Below are 14,400 nucleotides of genomic sequence, written 5' to 3'. Positions count from 1 at the left end.
AGTTCTATCATAGATCGCCTGGATCCCTCACAAGCTAAGTTCCATGCATATAAACTGTACATATCTGCATGCATACATATATTACGCAAGAAGTCCACAAGCAAAACAAGAAACGCAGTGCCAACCAAATATTTGCCCAAACCGCACATTATGGGCTCAATTGAGCACGAAAACCCAGCAAATTGGTTTCACGCCAATAACCTCAACCTAAGCAACCACTTCAAAAGTCCCGCTTCCTTCTTTTGACCTTGTTACCTTTCCCAGGATTATTTATTGCAGTTATTTCAATGAATATGTTCTTTGTTTACTCATATTTCGTTTCACTTTTGCTCCGTTTATTCCACAGCACCATCTCGATATGTACGATGGCACCGCGATGATGTACTCTTAGTCGATTCCCGTCATCCCGAAATTCCTCCACCGGAACGGGTTCACCTCTGGACAAACGGAAGCTTGCAAGTATCTCGTGTGAAAGATGCGGACAGTGGCGAATATTATTGTGAGGTGATGGCGGAAGGAGGGCGCCAGGCCGTACAAATTCACGCCATCGAGGTGCAATATCCACCTGCGGTACTTGCATCGCCAAATGGAGTCGTTGAACTTCCGGTTGGATCGGTTTTTGAGATTTTGTGTGAGGCGCGAGGATTCCCAATTCCCATAATAACGTGGCGGCGGAATGGCATCGAGGAGCCCAACGAAAAAATGAATAATCGTCGGCGGTTGCTGGTGGAAGTGGAGTCAAGAGACATGGCGGGACTAATTGAATGTATAGCAAATAATGGAGTTGGCCAGCCTGCAGTGGACGGAGTGCATCTGAGTGTTTTGTGTAAGTAAACGAAATATGCACTATCGATAGGTGTTTGCTTCCGAAATATCATAACACGATAGAGCGGATACGAACGCTCCTTAGACTTCCAAAACAAGTCCAAGTTCATAGAATGTTATTCAAGAAGCTGAAGAGGAAACCTGATATTTCTATGAATATTTCAGTTTGCTGCTGATAGGGGCAACAGCCTGGCATTTCATTCATTCTTTCTTTCTTTATTTGCTTTCATTGCCAAGAACAGTTAAGCCGGAAGTAAAAGCCGTGACGAATGTAGTTCACACGAAGATTGGTATGCGAGCACATCTGGAGTGTGTTGTCGAAGCTGCACCGGCCGCCACGGTCCACTGGTTCCACCATGGTGTGCCCGTTCAACCGGACATCAGAATAGCCCGTCACGACAGTGAGCTGCAAACGAACCACTCATTAGCGCATTATTTCACCGAATCGAAGCACATATTGGTCATTAAGAAGGTGAAGGATCACGACCTGGGCATGTACGAGTGTCGGGCGGAGAATCGCGTCGGATTCAAAGGTGAAGTCATCGAGTTGACCGGGCGGCCCATGGCATGCGTCTTCAAAAGCTCGCCGATCGCATCAACGCCCACCACACATAATCTCATTTGGCAGACCGAGAGCTTGTCGCCTATTATAGAATACAAATTGAAATTTCGACAGGTTCCATCAGGTAAGCGTGTAATTCCGGCTGAATTGGATTTTTATGGCCGTCTAATCTCTGGTCTTCGTTTTGCAGGAAATGTGACGCCACAAAATCGTTTTCTCAACGTCGGCTGGAACGAACTCACAATTCCGTCTGAGTTTTCAGAAGGTAAATAATCTGGGCATCCCACAATGTTGGTTTTGCCAAAAAAATTTGTCGGCGTAGATCACTCGTGATCAGGTGCTTTCCAATATGCCTCCTGATATCACGAAAATCCATTATTGTGATTGGTGGAAACATTTCTAATGCTAAGTTATTGCTCCCGTTCCGAAAATGTAAACTTTGAAGGCACATTAAGAATTGAGCGTCGTCATCCTAGGCTAGGTTAGTTAGAGGCTGCAACTGAGTCAAGGTGCTCCTCTGATTCGTGGAGGCGGCTTGAAGAAGACACAAAACAAGATTGAAATTGTTCTCTTAATTGCGTAGTGCATGGTTTAGCCCATATTCTTCATTAGTGATTGTTGTCCGCTATTATCAAATGCTGTGAGTCATTGTGGACTCATTAGCGGATCAAATTGAACCTGAAAAGAGCGAAATACGCGCGACTCCCATATTGCTACTAGTCCAGTGAGTCTTAATTGATAGCGAAACGATTGTTAACCCTCAAAGAAAACTGAGCGAATAGATTGTGGCGTAACGAGGGGAATTGCATTTATAAGAATGTCGTTGAATTACGTATGTATATACAATTTATCGAAGTTTGATCCAATTTCACTTGGTTTTTTTGTGTACAGAATATCGTAGTCAATATCGAACTGAACATTTTCTTAAATATTATTTTTCTCCCTGCAGCGGTTTTTTCACTTTTTTAAGGTTTTGTGTGAAACACAACCATATTAGAATCGAGTCGATGTCTGTCCGTCTGTCTCTGTCTTTTTTTTTTTGAGGAGATGGAAATCTTCAAAAGACTCTGGTCTGGGCACGCCAGAGTGTGGCATTTTTAACCACTAAAACCATCCAAGACTTGCCAGAGCAATACTAGTGGTGGATGCGCTCTTACAAGTATGCTCTATGTGCTGCTTAAAATTAAGTCCTCGGTCTATCATCACCCCCCAGTATTTGATGGCCGGCTTGGAAGTGATGATCCGATTCCCGATTCTAATGCAGGCGTGATTCCTTTTGCAGCGTTTAGTGATGAAGGCCGCTTCCGTCTTTTCTTCTCTTTTTCTTTTTTTCAGTCCAGCACTCCCTAACCAAGCCTTAACAACACTGATTGCTTTGCTTGAGTACAACTCAGCATCCTAGAGATGCTTTGCGACCACAACCAGTGCTACATCATCGGCGTATCCCACCACCGTGGCCTCCTTCGGAACCGGAAGGTTGAGTACATCATTATACATGATCTTCCACAGTAGTGGGCCTAGTACAGAGCCCTGTGGCACACCCGCGGAGACAACGTACACCTTGGGTCCATCATCGGTATCATACCAGAGTGTCCGCTCTTTCCAGTAGCTATCGATAATAGCGGCGAGGTAAGTGGGAACACCAATCATCGCCAGAGACTTTCGTATAAGGTTCCAATTGACCGAGTTGAATGCATTCCTTACATCCAGAGTCACCCCCACGCAATATTTGCTGATACAACCCCTTTCGTGAATTGCATTTTCGGCCAAACCGGCAAACATTTTGATGGCATCAATGGTTCATCTGGCTTTACGGAACCCATACTGCCTACCTGAAAGGCCCCCTTGGCTCTCGACGACTGGAAGTAATCTATTATAAATGACCCGCTCCAACATTTTCCCCATAGTGTCTAGAAGACATATGGGTCTATAGGAGGACGGTTCCCCTAGCGGTTTGTCAGCCTTAAGCAGCAGCACTAGCTTCTGCCGCTTCCACCGTGCTGGAAAGATACCCTCTGACCTCGGACCCTCGAACAGTTCCGCGAACATATCCGGTCTACATTTGACGGCAAGTTTGAGGGCCTTATTGGTTACTGTCGCCTATTCGACTGCAGATCTCCATTAGCTCGTCTCTAGTGACTGGTGGAATCGACGTCACATTCAGGGGGCGCTGGAAATTGTCAGTACCCCCCTCTTGCTGGGGAAATAACCGCTGGATTATTTTCAACAGGATCATAGCACACGTGATCTGCGGAGACAATCGGCCTCTGAATCGTCCTGTCACGATTTTATAGGCGCTACCCCACGGATTTATGTCCACTTCCGAACAGAGCTCCTTAAAATATTCCCTCTTACTTCGCTGGATGGCGAGCTTGAGGTTCTTGCGGGCTTCCCTATAGGCATGCTCTTTTTGCCCTTGATCGACCCTACCTATTGCACTCTGAGCCGTTCGTCTGGCTCTGTGGCAAATCGATCGAAGGCTGGCAAGTTCACTATTCCACCAATAATTGGGTCTCCTAGTGGGGAATGAGCATCTGCTAGGCATCGACGGGTCGCATGCTTTAGAGATGCTCTGTGTGACATGGAGAGCTCTATCCGTGGAGGTGCTTGCTTTGCTAGGCAAACCTAGCCACACCTCCATGAATGTCTGCTCATCCATCGCTTGGCAGACCACCCTGGTGTTCTTCTGGATTTCGACTTCCGGGGTGCGAGTCTCCTGCGTTGTGGCTCCGTTTTTAGTTCAAAGGTGAAGTCCTCGCTAACTTGCCAGGACATGTCACGTGCTAACACAGGGCTGACAAAAGTCAGATCTACAATTGAACCAGTTCCCCCTTTCCGATAAGTGTTTACATCGCCTTCGTTGGCCAGAACCACATCCAACTGGGCGAATGCTTCTAATAAGCACCGCCGCCTTGCGTTAGTCTCCTTGCTGCCCCACTCGATAGCCCACGCATTAAAGTCATCGGCTATCACCTTTAGACTTCGTCCCCTTGCGTCGTGAATAAGATCGTCTAGCAGGTCTTCAAACTCAGGCAGTGTGAGGCTCGGTGGGGCGTAACAGCTATATACGAATATACCGCTTATTTTTGCCCACACAAAGCCTCTAGCCGCCTGACCTATGCTTTATTGTATGGCTTGACGACCGCACACCCATATCGCCGCTCCACCAGTCAAATCTGTGACTCATACACCACCGTCATGATTTCTGTACGGTTCACTAATGATAGCAATCTCCATCGCGGATTTGTAAGTGGTCTGCGCAAGCAAATCTTGTGCGACCCTGCAATGATTCAGGTTTATTTTTATTAATCTCATTTTTTCACTGCAGTTAACGCCTTCCTAAATTCTGGGAATTTACCCCCTCCGGCAATATGCCGGTTATCCCTTCCCTCCTTTTCTTTGCACAAAATGCATTAGGGGTCTCTATTGCACTCCTTGGCAATATGTCCTTTTTCCCCACATCTTCGACATTGATCGGTCCTTCAAGGCAGTGCAGATCTCTTCTCTGGTTGTTACCTCATTGAGATCCGTGCACTGTATATAGACCTCATGTTTTTGGGAACAAACCACGACACGACGAAAGCCGGTTACGAAAGCGGTCGGTTTTTCCCAAGCTGGATTTTCTTAGCTCAAACATGAGATCCTCCTTCTGGGTCCTCCGGATTTTGCTGACACTTCCGCCTAGGTCTTTTAGGTCGGGGTCAGATTTGACCTTCTTCAGTATCTCCGCATATGTTAGATGTCCTCTGCTGGAGATTACAATTGCCACCGGGCGAATTCGCACCTTTGGTTTCTTTTTTCTGTTTTTATTCACGACCGTAGTCCAACCATCGTTCTTATTTTCTTTCAGTTTCGGTTCACTAGCCGACTTTACTACTTTTGGTACTTTGGGCCCTTCTGAACTTTTAGTTCCGTTTGTTGGACTGGTCAAGATCCCTTTTTTACTTTCTGGGGCCTGTTGATTCCCCAAAGCTTCACCCTCCTTGTCTCGCACTCTTTTACTTGAGCGAAGGTCGATGCCTTTGTGCTTGGGTGTTATTTGGGTCGCCTGTGACACTGTTGAGGCTGGGATGTCTGGTTTTTCTTTAGGCTTTCTTATTTTGTATCGTGATTTGACGTCGGATGCCAGTCGACTCAGCTGTGAATGAGTACCTGAGTAAAATCAGGGTAATAATCTCGGGCGAGCGCAATGCTGACCACATTGCCTCCTAGTGTACCGTTACGGTCTTTAATGAAGTGCTCTAACACACTTCAAGGCCCTGATCCACCATGGATTGTTGCGCCAACGATTATTATTATTATTATTTCTTATTTCTTCCTGTGACTCGTTGTAAAGCACCCTGATGGCTCTCATTATGTTCTTAATGGCTTGGTGCACGTTGTGCTTGTCCTTGTCTTGTCTGTCTGTCTGTCTGTCACACCCGATTTATTCGGAAACGGCTGGACCGATTATCACGTTATTTGTCTGTCTATCACACCCGATTTATTCGGAAATGGCTAGACCGATTGTCATGAAAATTGGTGAGAGTATGTCATCTAGTGTTCCCTTTACATGCAATAAGTGGCGCCATTTTGTGTAAAGTTTAAGGGGTGCTCCCCATACATGTGAATGGAGGGTGCAAATTATTTTTTCACAGAATCTAGCTATGTGAGGTATCAAGTTAAAAGTATCAATTAGTACTTTTCGAAACTGGTTCAATATTTTATATTGGGTGAAATATAGGAGAATGAGGGCTCATAATATGACCCCCAAAAAGTGTAACAAGTCTCGTTCTCAGAACCTATCCAACCGAAAAATCTGAAAAAAATCACAGTGGTGCATCTTTACGAAATCTAGGCTTCAAAATATATCCGGTTTCGATATCTGCACAAAGAAAGTTAATAATAGTATATTTTCATATTTTAGAAATTTACCCGGCAACCCCCCTTATGTTCATCCCAGAATTATAAAATTTGGCATGGGTGTAACGAGGAACATAATGCACAAGTTGGTAAAGTTTAAAAATCAAACTATTATTAACAAAGTTATAGGGTGTGAAACTTTTTTGTGAATTTCCTGCACTCTGCAACCTGTATGACGTCATCATCACATATCAATTCATCAATACCACAACGAAATGAGTTCTTATGAATGGGGTCGCAAAGAATTATTTTGTTTTAATTTTTTAGTCAGGCAGACATGTATATAGTATATAGTGCAGTATCTAATTCAGATAGATATATTTTTACATTAAATCAGCCGTATTCAATATACGTACTATATATGAACATATGTATGCTTTTATGCATGAAGTAAACCGGAAATATAGGTACGATCAATTTATATACGTGCATGGATATGTACAGTATTCGGTAATAGGCAGTTTGTTTGTTTAGAGTGAGAATAATATCTATGTCTGTAATATGTACGCATATTTTGTAGTTTGGAAAAATTTGAAGGAATATGTTGGATTTGTAGCTATATACGGATGGAAAAATGTGCGTAGAAGTTTCTCACATATTTTAAGATGAACACAAAACCTTTATACCCGAAGCGCGAGCTTCCGGTATTCCGACTTGTTTAATACTTACAAGCATTTCTTGTTCTATTCACGTTTATTATCGATTAGTCCATATGATTGAATCAGAGTTGATAAAACTTTATGTAACTATGTATTGTACCTTGCTGTTTGGCATCTTCACTGTTATGGCTTAAAGCTACTGCTTGCACGGAAGATGGTCTGAAATCTTCTTTGATCGGTCACTAGTCATGTTTCTCTAAACAAATATCACAATAAGTGGCAATATCCCGAAAAAGCGGTAGTAAGAAAAGTATAAGAATAGAAACAAGTCGGGAATCCGGAAACTTGACGCTTGAGGTTTAAAAGGTTTTGTGTTTCCTTATGTGAGGAGCATAACGCAGTTTTCCATTGGCCGATAGCATTGATGCGAGATATTTAAATCGCTCAGTTCTGTCAGCGGCGGTGACCTGCCCAGAACTAAGCGCTTTAAATATCTCGGGTCAATGCTACCAGCCAATGGAGAACTGCGTAATGAAACTGCTTCATGCATTAACGCAATCTGAATGAAGTGGCATTCAACAACTGGTGTTCTTTGTGATCGACGTATCTCTATACTTCTGAGTATTGGCCTACTATAAAAGGCAATGAATGGCGTTTTGCGGTAATCGGGACTAAGATGTTTTATTAGGCGGGACATCTGAAATGAGGATATCCGCGATCTATATGGGGTTGCACCGATCGTGGAAAAACTGCGAGAGGCGTTTTCGATGGTGTGGTTACGTAATTCCCGATAACGAAAATTCACTCACCAATGCTGGTCTGAACATCGAAGTCAATGGTAAGCGACCAAAAGGCGGGCCGAAACAACGGTGGCTTGAGATACTGGATGGAGATTTAAAAGTTTCGCGATTACATACAGATCAGGCATTTGATAAAATAAAATGGCGAAAACGATCTCGACGAGCCGACCCCGCTTGTGAAAGGCACAACGGCTGAAGAAAACCAAGAAGATGTGAGGAGTTACGAGCGCATGACAGCTCTGTGTCACATAGCTAAAAATTCCATTGATCTCTATTTTTTAGAAAGCTATTTAAATAAAGGGCTGGGAAGAAATAGATGCTTCATGAATGGAATTTTAATATTTTACTCGAATGTCAATTATTCTCGTTAATTATGGCGTCATCATATCATTTGTATGGCTTAGGATGTTGTTTCGAAATTGACAAGTTTGAACTGCTATTACTTTGGCGCTAATAGTTGGATTTTCATGAAACTTGGCACGCGTATGCACAATACTGCCCTCTATGCCGGTGCAAATTTAGTATTCCTAGGATTCCTAGGATAGGGGTTTCGTCAATTTCTAAAAGTTGGTAATATGCTATTAGTAAGTTTATTTGAGCAAATATCGGAATGGGACATCTCTCGAGGCTTAGATTTCACATAAGTGTTTTACTCAAGACCTTAAAAAGGGTTGCAGATAAGTACATTCTTCATAAATGCGACTTTAATATTTCACGCGAATCTCAATTATTCCCGTTAATTATGACGTCAGTATCCTATTTGCGTGGCTTTTGAAGCGCGAAATTGCTAAGTTTGAATTGCTATAACGTTGGCGTTAATAGCCAGATTTCCATGAAATTTAGCACGTATACGAAATATTGTCCTCTATGCTGGTATAAAATTTGGAAGTCCTAGGATGAATTTAAGGGGGGTTTTGTAGTAAATTTCTAAAAGCTAGTAATATACTATTAGAAAGTTTATTTGAGCAGATATCGGAATAGGACATATTTTGAGGCCTAAATTTCATCTAAGCGCACGACCCAGATTTTTTTTCGAATTTTTAGGTTGGGTAGTTGCCGAAAATGAGTCCTGCCTCACTTTAAGTGCGTACATTTTGACTCCTTACTCATGCACTTTGCAATTCATGCCAAAACCAATGTCAGTTTCGGAAAGTACAAATCAGACCTTTCATTCGATATCCTACACAACTATATCCGGTGAACAAAATTTTTGAATCCCCCCTTTGCATATATGGGGAGCCCTAAATTGATGCCACTCGCTGTATGCGTGGGATTTCATAGTTCCCATCTGACCACCAAATTTCGTTCGGATCGGTTTAACCGTTTTGGAGAAAAATACGTGCGACAGACAGACAGACATTGAATCGATTTTAATAAGGTTTTGTTTTTCACAAAACCTTAAAAACGGTCAGGAAAGGATACATGATGCGCACGACAACAAGCAGAAACGACGGGGGACGTGGCGAAAGTTTAGGAAAAGGCAGCAATTACTCTCAAGAAAGTCATAAGTTGTAGTCACTCAAGAAATGAAAGCAGATAATATTGGCTTTTAAAATATAAGGTACTCTACCTTTGCGAGGCTATTTTCGAAACATAAGTCTGATTAATGTTCATGTCCCAACATAAAGTAATGCATCCTATAGGGGGCGGGGGCAACATAGAATCGGATTACTCGTTGGCATGTGCTCCGGGCTTGAATAACAGCGAAACCTCGAATTCTCTTTGACAATCAGATTAGAGTGAACACTGAAAATATCCAATATCCTCCGTAGGACCTATCAGAGGCAAATGCATTCCGCCAGATATCCTCAGGGACGGCAACGGGGCTTTTAAGAACATTTTTTTTTTTCCTTTCCACTTTCAGCGCTTTTCCAAGCGTTTGTCTAAATCGTCTAAGTAATGTTTTGGAAGATCCTTAAAATAGACATGTTTTGATGATAAGCTCGTCATAAATCGTTATCCTCTGAGCCATTTTTTAGTTCAACAATAAAAAAACTGGGAGCCAAACGCCGTGAATACATCCACCGTATTCACCGCATTTGTCACAATTCAAAGTTAATTCTCATACATTGTCCATTTTCCAAATTTGAACGTTTGTTCTTGATTTTTCCGCTCAACCGGTGTAATAATGATTATGCACATGACCAGTTATTATTTTTCCATTTTTGAGTAATCAGTATAAATGATTCCACGTGGATTCCAGAAAACTAGCCATAACCTTGCCGACCGATTTCATCGTTCTTGCCTTCTCCGAGGAACGTTCGTTTTTAAAAACTGACCACATACTTGGGTTTATTCTCTACTAAGAGCAAAGACGGCATTCATTTTACCGAAATTTGCGAAACCGAAATCAGCATGCAAAAACCCTGTGGCCTAAATCATTTCAGGACTAGTGACTCCGTCTGGACAACCTGTATGATGTTCACCTTTTGTGAATGTAAATTTATTTACCTAATTGTAATGCAAATACAGGGATATGCCACAAGCTTCATCCATCTGTGCTTCAATCTCTTTTAGTGTTAAAATTTTAGAATTATCATCACCAATGGGAAGCGGGAACCGTTCTAGGTCTGCTTTGGTAAGAAACTCCACATCGCGGTTTTGCGTCACCAATTCATAATCTGCCAGGTGTCCTGGTCACGTCTTTTATTTATTAAGATTTTGCCCTTATAAGCTTTCCGAGCTGAATTGTGGCGGAGTCATATTAATTATTTCGACTAAGTCAGATCAAAGCAATCAACGCGGACAGCACGTTTTTCCCGTTTTGATAAAAGAAAAGAATATTGTTTTTACTTGTCATTGAAAACAAATATAAGTATTCATTCAATAAAATTTAAGTTTCTAGAAGAAGTAGAAATGAGAATTTATAAAGTTGCATACATTAAAAAGAGGTATTTAAATACCTTAGGATCATTCTCACCCATATGGATTAGGTAACCTGCCCACGGCAGCCTATTGAACCGAATTGTATTTACAACCATCTGTGCATTTCCATACCAGTTTGGAATTTAGCTGATAGGTTAGAAAAACAATGTTTTGTCTCTTATAGTTCCTTTCGAGGTTGAAGGAGGCGCATTTGTCTATGGCGCACATCCGCGCCATCCGGACAGTTTAGGAACCCCTAGGGATGTCCTTAGGCAAGTTCTCATTGCCCCGCTGATACACACGCAACCCAGTCTTTGAAGTTTGTGTAACTCCCTGGCTGTTGTACTGAGTTCCATTCTGTCTACCTGCAGTTATTATTATTATTATGGACCTGCAAATCATCAGAGCCCTTGGGGTTTTCCGATATATGTTTTCAACATGTGTCTTCCAAAGTAGTTAGTCCTAGTGTTATTCCCAAATATTTGATTTCTGATACCCGTTTCACTTCTGTACAATGAAATTTGGCTCCCAGGTGATCAATTTTACGTTTCCTAGTGAATGGTACTATATTGGTCTTGGCTGGATTGATGTGCAGCTCCGTTTTCTTGCATAAGTTACTAGTGATTCGCAGTCTAGTTTGGATTCTGTCACATACCCACCAGTGTACGTCGCTTGGTGACTTGACTATCTTAGCCGTGCTCATGATGCTACCGCTCATTTTGTTACTCAAGTGTCTTGTGTAGGAGTATCAATCTGTTCTCCTGGGATTCCTTATTATTTTATGTATTTCCGAGTTACCCTCAATATCGAATCTGATTATTCTGTGATCCGACATAGAAGGTTCATCCGACACCCTCACCCTTATTCACCAAGCTGTTTTTCAGAGTGCTCCCTAAAGCTATGACTAGTATGATATCTCTTGTCTAATGCTGTTCACGTTCCCTACGTTATGTATTTCTAACTTGTTACTGAGGATAAATTCCAGAAGGTACTTACCTCTTTGACTGATGACGCTGCTTCCCCAGACCTCATGGGGGGCGCTGACATCACAGCCAAGAAAACGTGGTAGTGTCTTCCTCTCACAGAACTTTGCTAGCCTAACAACTAAATCCGGGGTGTCGTCTACAGGAAAATATCCCGGTTTCCAGTGAAACTTGGACAGCCACGAGGTCTCCAGGTAAACATTCTGAAAGACATATGTATCTTAAGTTTCCTTTGAGATTGATGCAAGCGAATGGAATCCCAAATTACCTGCATACGGTACACCGAAGGTTCTTGATCTAGCACTTTTATCCTTAGAACTTATCCCTGCAATTACTGCAAATGCAGTTTTTGCATGGTGGACGTTTACCTGAGCTATTTTCGTGTCGGCCATCCCCCACATCTCCCATCTCAAGTGGTTAGAGCGCCGGGGTTTCGTATCGAACGATCGCGATTCAAATCTCACTGATGGTAGAGGGGTTTGTTATCGTGACTTGATGTCGGTTACGAGTCGACTCACGAGTACCTGAGTCAAATTAGGGTAATAATCTCGGGCGAGCGTAATGCTGACCAAATTGTCTCCTATAATATACTGGAGTGTACCGGTACGGTCTTCAACGAAGTGGTCTAACACACTTCAGCGCCCTGATCCAATATCGATTGTTGCACCGATGATTATCATTATTACTATTTATAGGCTCCCACTCCAGTCCTAAAAGGTCTAAGTTCTGAGGAGGCATAGAAGCTTCTCGTCTAAATCGCTGCGATTCTGAAGCTAAACCGTCACCATGTGTGCTCTTAGTATGTCATCCTCAGCACATGTCGATAACTCCATTCTCTTCCATCCGAACAGTTTATGAACTATAGTCCTAAACCATTGTTATTGGCATCAAAACGGCGCACCACAGCGCTAATTGCGCTCCTCGGAGTGGTCACTGACACCTACCTACCAGTATTAGACCTGGTCGGAAACGTATGCCGGTAAACACGCGCTCGTTGTTCCATCCCGCACACATCTCCATGATGATGAGGTCCTCAATGATTTCTTCTTTTGTTGAATCGACCTACCCACAACGGTAAAGTCCTTCTGCCGATACCTCTGTTGGTCTCTCCAAGACTTTGTTTGTGAAGACGAATAACCGTGGTTAGATCATGGTTTTCAATTTTCACACCAATGTTTTAATAGGACTTATATGTACAAGGTTTTTCCTTTAAATATTCTTCTCATTTGTGAGCGGAATCATTTTCGAAACCTCGACCAAAAGCTTTGCTTCTAAGCTCTAATAGAAGGTTCACACCGCTCTGCAAGTATTTTTTATTAATACAGCATATATCTGTTTACTTTAACGTTTTTAGTATCAATCAATTTTTAGTTTCAATTTATTTCATTGAAGGCCCCATGCACACCACATCCTACAGTCTTAAAGGACTCCAACCAGCTAGTGTCTACGAAGTTGCAGTGACGTCCCGAAATCGCTATGGGTGGAGCGATAACAGCAAAATTGTGCGATTTGCAACGGGAGGTGAAAGTAAGAACCTTACATCTGTTTCTGCCACGACATTAGAAATACTAACTCTGATTTTTGCAGTTCAATTGGAAAATTATTCAACCGAGAGTGATATTCACTACGAAGACATGGAAGACAACTACATAACCGACTTAACAACACAAAATCAGGATTACATACGATATGCGAAAACTCTGTCTCAATACGAAAGTTCGAAAACAAGTAAAATTAATTTAAGTATTTTTGTTATTCTTGGTGCAATGTTGATATTTTTATAATAAACGATTTCGATTACGATGTGTTGGTATGCACAACCACTTGTTGCTTGCTTTGGGATATTTGTTTCCGGCAGCTTTTCTTTGAATACTGTGTTTCTCTCTCTGCTGTAACGTATGATGCACCTCAAAAAATCACTAACAAGATACGAGTAACTGCTTTCTGAATAAGGTTTCCGCGAAACTATTACCAACGACGGAAGGAAAGTAGAAGATATTGTTGTATAAATGCCAGAATTATTCGTATTTTGAACGGATTCTGTTACGAATACAAATATAACCTCGAAAATTCCAAACTCGAAGTAATTAAATTCCTGTTTTTTTTTAATTATGTCAAACATTGGGACTTCTGTAATCAGATTTGTAACGCACATTCCAAAACATCTGGAATTACTCTCAATTTCAATAGCACTAGGGTAGGGAGGTGAGGTGCATTTACGCACAAAGTGCCAGACTCCTGTCTCAGACAGACTACCGGCTAAAACACCCCCTGGAACGTCCAAGACTTTGACCTGGAACCGTTTGGCACATTACCCTCAGGCCAGGCCTATTCAGAATAGGATCAAAATCCCGTAGAGCCTCAGCTACCCTGGCATCTCTCCTATCCATATCCCTCTTTTTCGCTTAAGAACATCTTGAGTGTAACATGCCACTAGTTTCCACCTGTCTTCGCTGTGCAGCATACCCTCATTTATGGTGTCCGGGGACCCAAGGCACCCTTCCATCTAAAGGTAATGGCGCTCAAACCATCATCGATCACATCAGTACAGATAACACGCGGCCATCATCCATCACATCCTTGAAATAAATACAGTCGGGCGACCGTGATTTGACGATTGTGTGCAAGTAATATAGAAGATACCCGTCCCCATTGAGCAGCTAGGTTAAGTAATAGTTAACCTTACTGTGCTTTCGATTGAACCACGGCTGCACGTCTTTTATGAGATACACGGTTCAACTACCTCTCGATTCTTTTTCTTTAGATTGCTGCCATGCGCAGAAAGTACGGGCTCTCTCTTCACAAGCGACAGCTTCCTTATTTCCTTGGCCTTTCCTTAGGTATATAAGCTTCCAATCGGCAGC

At 42.4% G+C, this 14,400-nt stretch overlaps 1 protein-coding gene across 1 annotated transcript in view; it reads left to right on the top strand.

Moving 5' to 3' along the window:
- LOC119656072 (hemicentin-1) overlaps positions 1–13,356 on the top strand; it is a 29,366-nt gene extending 16,010 nt beyond the window's left edge. Inside the window, exons 2-6 of the mRNA XM_038062352.1 lie at positions 347–826; positions 1,068–1,511; positions 1,578–1,652; positions 12,929–13,063; positions 13,124–13,356. Coding sequence (XP_037918280.1) covers positions 347–826; positions 1,068–1,511; positions 1,578–1,652; positions 12,929–13,063; positions 13,124–13,320 — 1,331 coding nt within the window. The 3' untranslated portion in view covers positions 13,321–13,356. The remainder of the gene's footprint in view (positions 1–346; positions 827–1,067; positions 1,512–1,577; positions 1,653–12,928; positions 13,064–13,123) is intronic.
- Positions 13,357–14,400: the final 1,044 nt, after the last annotated feature.

Source organism: Hermetia illucens, chromosome 4 (assembly GCF_905115235.1).
Source record: "Hermetia illucens chromosome 4, iHerIll2.2.curated.20191125, whole genome shotgun sequence".
NCBI classification, from domain to species: domain Eukaryota; kingdom Metazoa; phylum Arthropoda; class Insecta; order Diptera; family Stratiomyidae; genus Hermetia; species Hermetia illucens.
The sequence above is the reverse complement of the archived record's forward strand: the minus strand, read 5'-3'. Positions and strand labels throughout refer to the sequence as shown.